Source organism: Cynara cardunculus, unplaced genomic scaffold (assembly GCF_001531365.2).
Source record: "Cynara cardunculus var. scolymus isolate 2C unplaced genomic scaffold, CcrdV1 Un_Scaffold_5008, whole genome shotgun sequence".
Lineage (NCBI taxonomy): Eukaryota > Viridiplantae > Streptophyta > Magnoliopsida > Asterales > Asteraceae > Cynara > Cynara cardunculus.
This window is the reverse complement of record NW_020202191.1, coordinates 1-9,181: the sequence shown is the minus strand read 5'-3', so window position 1 is coordinate 9,181 and position 9,181 is coordinate 1. Positions and strand designations below refer to the sequence as shown.

At 39.3% G+C, this 9,181-nt stretch overlaps 1 protein-coding gene across 1 annotated transcript; it reads right to left on the bottom strand.

Moving 5' to 3' along the window:
* Positions 1-457: 457 nt before the first annotated feature.
* Positions 458-4,332, bottom strand: LOC112504259 (FRIGIDA-like protein 4a). The gene is made up of 3 exons (XM_025108194.1): positions 3,371-4,332; positions 1,984-2,159; positions 458-1,164 (listed from the first exon to the last, which is right to left on the bottom strand). The coding sequence occupies exons 1-3, from the start codon at positions 4,266-4,268 to the stop codon at positions 667-669; spliced, it is 1,572 nt and encodes a 523-aa protein (XP_024963962.1). The 5' UTR covers positions 4,269-4,332; the 3' UTR covers positions 458-666.
* Between the last annotated feature and the right edge of the window lie 4,849 nt (positions 4,333-9,181).

Genomic DNA, 9,181 nt, shown 5'->3' with positions numbered 1-9,181 from the left:
GGGATTTTGAAAGACCTGACAATTGAAGTAAGTATTTGAATATGAAGTGACTTAACCATCTGTTGATGCTCTAATACATGAAATCTAAGAGGACGTCGTGAGGATCAGTTGGGAGGAAACTGAGTTATGAAGAACCAAATTGTAGCATACCAAGATTAGAAAATTTGTAAAAAGAAAAAAGCAAAAGAGGATTGAAGATGGGTTCTCTGACACTTGATTTTATCCTTGTCCCGTTGAAATGTTGTGAAAAGGAATGCAGCATGTGTGAAGCTGCAGATGCCAACACCCAACTCTCCACTCCACTCCACGCACCCCACCCACCAGTACCCATTTTCTTTTCTTTTTTTTTCTTCTCCTCACTTTTTCTTATCCAACAACAATCACAACTTTAAAGAATTAAGAGTTATTGATATTGTATTGATTCCATGGGTCTCATCTCGTATGCAGACAGTAGAATGAATGAAGGGGCTTTAATTAGACTCTAATACTACTACCAATTTAAACAAACATTAGAAATACAACCAAAGGTTTTACGTCAACACACACATCAGCTACCAATAAAAGGTTAGTGATTACAAACCATATTAGAGAAAGGGAAGAGAAAAGCAGCAGCATTCTGAAAGGATTAGGGAGGGTCAACATTATCCAACATCCATCTGTCATCTTCTATCGGTAGTAAGCTTGCTGGTAAGCATTGCCATACCCTCCATAAGCAGCAGGAGGATAGTTCATTGGAGGAGTACCCGGGTATGATAGTGGGGGAGAAAGAGGTGCTGCAGCTTCAGGTGAGTAGGCGCCATAAGGGTTGGTTGGTGGACTCCTGCTTCCATGCCCATAAATTGGGGGTGGGACGGAGTAGCCAGCAGCAGGGTACTGGGTGTGTGACGGAGACCTTACAAACGTCGGTGGTGCTGGAAACGAGGAAACATACGCGTTTGTGATACGGCCTGCCTTTGCAGGTGGCATGGGCCCCACATTGCTGGCTCGTGTTCTTTTGTTTGCGGGACCAACTGCAGCTGGTCTCTTCTTCTCCATCTTCACCTTCTCCAGCTGTTCCAGTCGCTTCTTCAGGTTCTCAGGAGGGAACTCGGCTTCAAGTTTGTATTCTTCAATGCACTTGATGACAGCTCTAAGGGCAGACTGTTCTTTGCGTGCAGCCAAATGCTGTAACCAGTAACATAAGATATGGCACAAAAAGAGAGGAATATATCAGACAGATTGCATCATAATAATTTAAAAAATAGAGAGGTTTATTGCATCGTATTAAAAAATGGAGATGTTTGTTAAAACAAGAACTTAACCCAAGCCTTAAAATACTGTGTCATTTGAACAGTTTATAAATACAGCACAACAAACAAATTGCAAATTTTTTTAATTAACCTAGATATCCAACCCGCTATGCGAGCCGCCTAATTCCAGGACGACCACCCGCTTCGCGGATAGTCCGGTGTCACCGTATTTGAACCTCCATGGCCACAAGAGGATTTTTATTCCTCCTTGAATTCGAACCTGGGACCTCCAGGCACTTTTGACCTTTGGAGCCCAAGCTCAAACCAATCTGACACCACCCTTGTGGTTACAAATTGCAATTACAGTTAATAAGTACAGCACAACAAAAAAATTGCAACTCAACTCCATTTATAAAAGACAGTTTTTTTCCACAAGTCAATGGAAACACAACTAAACAGCCCCCAACACAATGAAAGGGATAAATAAATTCATTAGGGCAAGGGTTAATCTTCTTCCACCACAAGATGATCTAAACCTTAAGAATTTGATCTTTTAATGATGTGGAAAAATATATGATGATAAGGAAATGTAACACATACATGTATACCAACAAAGAAACATAGCTACTTTTCCAAGCACACCAAAGCAATCAAAATCATAAACTGGGATGCCAAAGAGGCACAAACGTAGATAACTAGTGATATATGCATGTATATCCACAGGTAATTTGATAAGAAAACAAGTAAACGATACCACAGCACGGCCAGAATTGTTGGGATCTTCCAGAATAGATGTTGCAGCCTTTTTAGCATCCTTTAGAAAAGCTTTTAGCAAGCAAACGGGGGAAAACCTGTCTACAAGGCCAGCTTCTTGAGTAAAATGCACAGCATCAACCTGTTGTCCCCTACTAATTAATTCTTCAATCATATCTGCATTAAAAGATCAAGGAACACTTGGGTAAGTTTTAGGTATTTAGGATGGTTCTCTGGAAAATAAAAATTCAAAGTAACAAAGAGTTTCGCAGTTAGAGAACAAAAGAAATAGAATTAAGGGAAACGAGTGAAGGACAAAGTAATCCCTCAACAGACTACCATCATTAAATTTCAGATAAATTCTATATTACAAAGGTCTAGAATTCAGATATCATAGACTGAGATGGTCGACGATCATATGGACAACATCATAAAACACAGAAACGCAAACATTCTAGTTTCAAGTGTTAACCTGCATGTGCCATTTTTTTGTGCTCAAGCAAAATGAATGAATGATGATAGCAGTTGGAACAAGCAGATATTAGGAGGTTTAGCACATGCAAAGGTAATAACTACGAGAAGTATGCACCACAGCTAGTGACAACAGAACTCAACTTGATGAGCATAGTACACCTGATTTCATTAATCATTTTCTTTTCAGCAAAAGAAATGACAAAAACACTGAGAAAATCCCATATTGAAGGTTTGCCTGAAAAGTTTATGCTATGAGCAAACACAACTCATGCACACATACCTTATAATCCACCTTAACAATCTATAATGAGCCTGAGGACATGTTAGTACATAGAAAAGCTACTTCACAGAGTGGGACAAACCACAAAGGCATAATAATCTTCACAAAAGCCATGAAAACAAAACCAACAAAGAGTTCAGAATCCATTATAAATGCTACCAAACAACTGTGATCATTCATAATGTTAAACACTTGAAAATAGTACTCAAGAAGCGTAAATTCATGCAAAGAATGAAATTTCAAAAGGACCATGCACTAATGTGCAAAAAGAGAGAATATTAAAAACTACCATCTGCAGGAAGAGATGATTTACAGAGGTTATTGTCCAAACTAGCAAGATACCTACATCGAACCCCAGATAAATTTCCTCAATATGGGCATCAACGGAATTATCTTTGTCAATACTTTATTTCTAAAACTGAATTCTAGATATATGTTCTTCACTATCAGAGACGTAAAATAAGCCTTCTAGCACTTGCATTCGCAAGAATTTTGTTCTAAAGGAACTTATGGTAGCCATTTCATCGTGGCTTGCATCAAAGCTCAAGTCTATCCCCAACACCAAATTAACAACACAAAATAACATTAAAATTTAAACAAGAAAACGAACTGAAAGAGGAAATGAAAAATATACCGGGCATTTTATCACCGAGCCCAATAGAGACAGCAAGTTTAGGCATCTGTTTACGCCAAGCTGAACCAACAACAAGCTTCCTATACAAGTCAAGATCCTCATCCTTCACAATTCCAAAAGTTACCAAATGCTGAAAGAAGGTATGGACGTCAGGAGCCTTCATGTTCTCAATGCCACCGCGCTGGTCCAAACTTTCCTTCCACGTCTCAGCAATCTCCTTGGCGCTCTTCTTCACACTGGGCGTCACCAAAACCCGAGAGTTCCCCAGTATAGGATCCACCATCACGGGAATCAAACTCTCCAGTATCAAAACACAAGCCCAACTCAAATCATTGACGCACTCCGTCCTCTTGTCCACAGGAAAAACCTCCGAAATCGCCTCCAACACAAACCTAGCGGGATCTGCGCACTCGGCTAGAGCCAACGGAATTTGAGCTCGCATCTCGTCCATTTCCTTCTTCCTGCTAGCTACAAACCCCCAAAACCCTAACGAATCCATCTTGACACAAAACGACTTCAACCTCAACAGTAAACCCTCAGAATCGTCAACTTCGGGATTATCTTCACCGTCATCGCATCGGCTGGTCCCGGCTGCAGCCGCAGCGGCTTGCACGGCAGCTTCAACTTTTTGAAGAGCGATGGAGACGGAGTTTTCGATTGTAGTTTCGCGCTCCTCGAGAGAAAAGAGAGAGGCTTTAGTTTCGGTGTCTAGGATCTTGATCTTTTCCTTGATTGCATCAGATTTCTTTAGGAGGGTTTGCTCGAGAGAAGTAAAGTGATCGGATAGCTCTTTCCAGAGAAGAGTGCAGCTGGTCATGAGTGATGTCTGTCGTTGAAATTCATCGAAGCTCGGCGTCTGAGTTGACTCACCGGGATCGGGGATCGGAATCGAACCCATCTCCTGAAATCGATGTCAAAGATTAAGGCAGCATGGAGGAGAAGAAACCCTAGAAGAGAGAGAGAGAGAGAGAGAGAGAGAGAGAGAGAGAGAGAATTAGTTGGGGATGTTGATGGTGGCGATAAAGGCAGATTGACGGAAGAAGACGGGGAGATGACGTGGCGGCTGAGGTAGTGGGACCAAAAAGGCAAAGGCTGTGAGTGTAATTATGGTACGCCAGGATGCGATGGGGTGCGTAGGATAAGGAGACCGTAGTGAACCAACCGTACGTGTTGAAACAGTCGATTCAATTATTGTTGTGACCGCGTGATGTCTTTTACTTTAAAGGTTCAAAGGCTCGGCACATGATCATCATCTTTACGCTACTTATCCATTCATTATTACGACCTCCTACAATTTTAGTTTTATATCATAATTTCCCCTAAATGTATTAATTCTATCTTTTTTTTTTGTTATAAAAAGACTAAAAGAATATTTGTGAAATGCAATAAGATACATTTCGATTTTAATATTTTATTTTATTCTGTCTTCGTCAATGTTATAATACGATTTTATGTGGTTCAATAGACATCCATATCACATTAGAATTCTATTGGGAATGCAAAGGCCAATAGATCACATTTATAAAAAAATATATATTGTCATCTTAGCAAAAGATGCATCATCATTCATACTATTTACAATTTAGTTGTTGTGAATTTTGTGTTCCGCAACATTATAAATCAAAAACAATTCTAGCTAACTATATGTTATGGAACATGATGTCAAAACAACCCATGAACACTATTTTTCAAAAATGTCTTATAAAAAAGCACGGCAATTTATTTCGAAAACGTCATAAAGTCTCAAAAGTGTCATAAAAACAGGACAATATTTTTCAAAAGTGTTCCAAAAGCACCCTATAAACCTATTTCAACGCTCACACGCGTAAACTTCTGTAACACTCACACATATATGTTTGGTCCTTTAAAATTAAATCAAATAAAAATTTGTTATGACATTTAAAAGAATTGTGGCGTCCTATAACCCTGACATCTTCTAAGACCCATCCTCTTTCAAATCCAAGAATGATAAATACCTGAAGCTGAAGGAGAAGTATAAGAAGATGAAGAACATCCAGCAAAAAGCCAAAGGTCTTATCGCTGAAGAGCACGATTGGGCTGATTCATCTGATGAATCATAATCTGATGAGGAAGATACGGTCTATATCTGCTTAATGGCCAAAGATGTCAAAGAAGAAGCTTTAGAGACATCAACTTCTAATGATCCCTCATCATCCTCACCTGCTCAGATATGTCTCCTGAATGAACCCTCTTCTTCTTCTTCTTCTTCTTCTTCTTCTAGCCTATCAGCATTAGACACATTGACGGTGGATCTTTATAATTCCCTGAATGGAAAATCTAAAGCAGAAATGCTTAATCTTGATCTTCAAGAACAGTTGAAGATTTGTCATTCAAAGATCAAAGAGCTGACTAAGGTTAGAGAAAATCTTAAGGATCATGTTATTGTAAACCAAGTCATCACTGTCGAGCGCCAACATGCTATAGCTGAATATGAGCAAGCAATATCTGAACTCAAGGCTGAGAAGGCTACCATTGGAGGATGGTGCAAAGCCTCTGTCAAGGCCTCAGAGATCATTAACGCTCAGATCCCTGCCAAGATAAAGACTGGTATAGGATTTTCCTATGATCAGGAAGACAGTGTCACTGACAGGTCCATGCTCAAGTTTGGTACATTTGTGTCCTCCATTCCTGACACTTCTTCCTCTTAGTCTTCTTTCACTGAGAGTCATCTTGATGGAACTCCTTCGAGTTCAGGTTGAAAAGACAAGGGTAAATCCATTGTCAAAGCACCTCTTCCCAAGAAGACCAACAAGTCAAATAGATCTAAATCTATCCCTTCAGCTTGTAAATCTTCTTCTTCAGGGACTAAGAAATCTAAACCTTCTCAAAAATCTAAGTCTCAGCTCAAGGTGAATGTTTCACCTAAGGACTCCAAATCCTCAAAAGTTCCTCCTAGGACTAATGAGAAGGAAATCCTTGGAGCTGGTCTCTCTTCAAATCTGGTACTTCCTGGTCCTAAAGCTACTTTAAGCTATAGGAAGTGTAAGCACTGTGGTGAAACTACACACATTGCCAGTAAGTGTTCTTCTGCCGCCAAGGCTGGTCCACCAGCTAAGGGCAAGAAATTAGCTAAGGCTGAGAAATCAACCAAAGCGAAATCAACCACTAAGACTGCTAAAGCAACCAAGGTGAAGAAAACTGTTGATCCTCTCTCTCTCAGTGATTTGATTATAATCCCTTTTATCCTATGCGAAGTATTTATGTTTTCGTCTTTTCAGTTCCAGCAATCTTCACTAAGTCTGTTCAGTGATCGCTGAAGAACTTGTATTGTAAATCCTATCAGCGACAGAGATACTTCAAGAAGACAACACTCACACCAAAGAACCTTCAGCAAAAGTCTAAGACTGAAACTGAAGATTAGAGACTGGTGAGTACGTGATCTGAAGCGGTATTCAGTGATTATAAGCTTGTCTACATATGTGTGAAGACTGGCCAAGCCTCAGCGAATGCTGAAGAGACCTTCAGGTTATTCCAGCATTCAACGATCAAAAAAAGCTTGTTGAGCACGATTGTTGTTCTCTTGTCCTTATACACACAAAGGACAAACCCATACCCTTTCTTAAGGTTAGTACGGTTCAGAGTCGATTAGTTAAATCTATTACCCACCAACTTTATGAAAGAATGTCTGCTCATGAATAGGCTTTTGTACTATTCACTGTAGCAAAAAACAAGTCTTCTCCTTAAGGCTTGACACGCGTTCTAACCTTACCATGTTGCATTAAATGTGCATTTAATGCAACGGGTATAAATAGATGTGTTTTATCTCCATGCAGAGATACACTTACAAAAATCTTACTTTAAGCTTGCTTGCGCTTAAGTAAAAGAACACACATCTAAGAACAAATACGCTCATCTTTAAGAGCAAGTTAGAATCACTTTCATTGTATTCTAAACAAGTTCTCTCCCAGTTAGAACTTACTTTCTTCTATTTTTTAACAGCAAATCTTTAGATTGTTTAGATAGGTTTTTCTTACCTTATCTTTCCGCAAACAATCTTGTAAAATCTGTATTGATCTTCTCTTATCAATATATATGATGAGTCCAGATTTCATACAAACATGGTATGATCTTCATAGATTGTGATGAACATCAAAGTAGAAAGAAGATATTCAAGAAGATGATTAGATTGAGAGGAGAGAGAATATTACATCAGCAAATCTTGATTTTCAGATTAATGACAAAAACTTAATTACAATTACAAGGTAAATCCTATTTATACTAGGAAATGTAAAGACTAAGCTATTACAAGGAAACTATACTAAGGAGAAACTTGAATACAACATTAAGCACTAACTTGAACCCAACATTCTCCCCCTTTGGATTCAAGTTTGGACTCTTGTAAACTTCGTTTTGCGCAGTCCAAGGATTTTCTCTAACCTTCTCAGAGTATTTCTATACTGAATCTTCTCCTCGAGCAAATTGATAGCGTTGACGAGCAAGTATCTTTCTTTGGAATTCATTCGTTCAGATCCAGTAGCCTTTTCGTCCATCACCCTCTTCGAGTCCAGCGCCCTTCTTACAAGCTTAATCATACCGTCAGAATACTTGTTTAACTCACTAAATCTCATGAACTTTTTAACTTGAAGTTGAGCATAGTAGATGACCCCGAACTCTGGATTTTCTAGAACCATGTAAACTGGATAGCCGTCAATGTCTTCAAGATCTGGTTTGGTCTTTTGAGGTTGATAATGTGTTGATTGTCTTCAAGACCCATTTGTACATCTATGACCATTGCCAGCTTTACATGACATCAAATGAATCTTTTGATAGCCTCCAGAGCTACCAGTTCTCCTTCCTTTCTTATTGTCATATTTTTGAGTTCGAAGAACATGTATTCAAGGTCATCCAAATACAAGTTCGAGAAGTCAGCTTCGCTAAACCTCCAAATCTGGCCATCCTGTCTGGTATCAGTGAAGACATGATACCAAATTCTCAAAAGCTTTTGAGCATCTATCTGTTTTATCGTTACAATTCGGTGCTTGGTACGGACTTCACTAACTGGTTGGCACTTGGCTTTTAGAAGGTGACGATATTCAATTCGATACTCTTTTGGCTTCTTATGGATTCCTAGAACTCTGTCAGCACAAAGCAGTTTTCTGTGACGAACGAAAATCCCAAAGTAGATATCTTCTAAATATGGCTCTCGGATTCTATCGCGATCATAACCAAAGAAATTTGCTCTGATATGGAAAGGAACATAGTTCTTTGAGAAGATTTATGTAGGATCAACAGTCTCTTTTGGAACACTGATTTCAGGCGCATTAGGTAGAACAACAGTTGATGATTCTAGAATAGACTGAGGATCACCTTGAATGGGAAAAGCTGGATCTTCTTCTTCTAAATCAGCTTCAAAGTCAAAGTACAATCCAGTTGACTCATCAATGTTCTCAACGTCTTCTCCAAAATCCCGCTCTCCACCCAAAGTAGTAGAGAATGCACTGTTGAACCCTACGTTGGTAGACAAGTCCATTAGCAACCTTGTTTCTACCGTGGAGTCCGCCGGCTTTTCAACCATTGGCTCAATCATTGGACTTGCCTCCACTTTTTCATCTTCAATAATCACAGCCTCAATTATTCTTTTCCAAACTGTTTCCGGGGCAGAACTTTCAACATTTACGTCCTGAGGTAGTGACTCTTCACCCAAACTTGCACCTTGTAGAGATGTCTCAGCCAATCTCTGCTTTTTCCTCTCCCCCTCATGACTATCAGGATCATCCTGATCATCATGTTTTCGTTTAAGAGATTCGGCTTGAGACTTGCAAGTTTCTTCAAGTATAGACACCCTTTCGA

Bases quoted from the DNA above. Each gene is read 5' to 3' on its own strand.
- LOC112504259 (XM_025108194.1), bottom strand. From the start codon at position 4,268: ATGGGTTCGATTCCGATCCCCGATCCCGGTGAGTCAACTCAGACGCCG. The intron at 2,160-3,370 runs GTATATTTTTCA...CTTTTAATGCAG, and splicing joins GCTCGGTGATAAAATGCCCG to ATATGATTGAAGAATTAATT. The intron at 1,165-1,983 runs GTATCGTTTACT...TACTGGTTACAG, and splicing joins ACAATTCTGGCCGTGCTGTG to CATTTGGCTGCACGCAAAGA.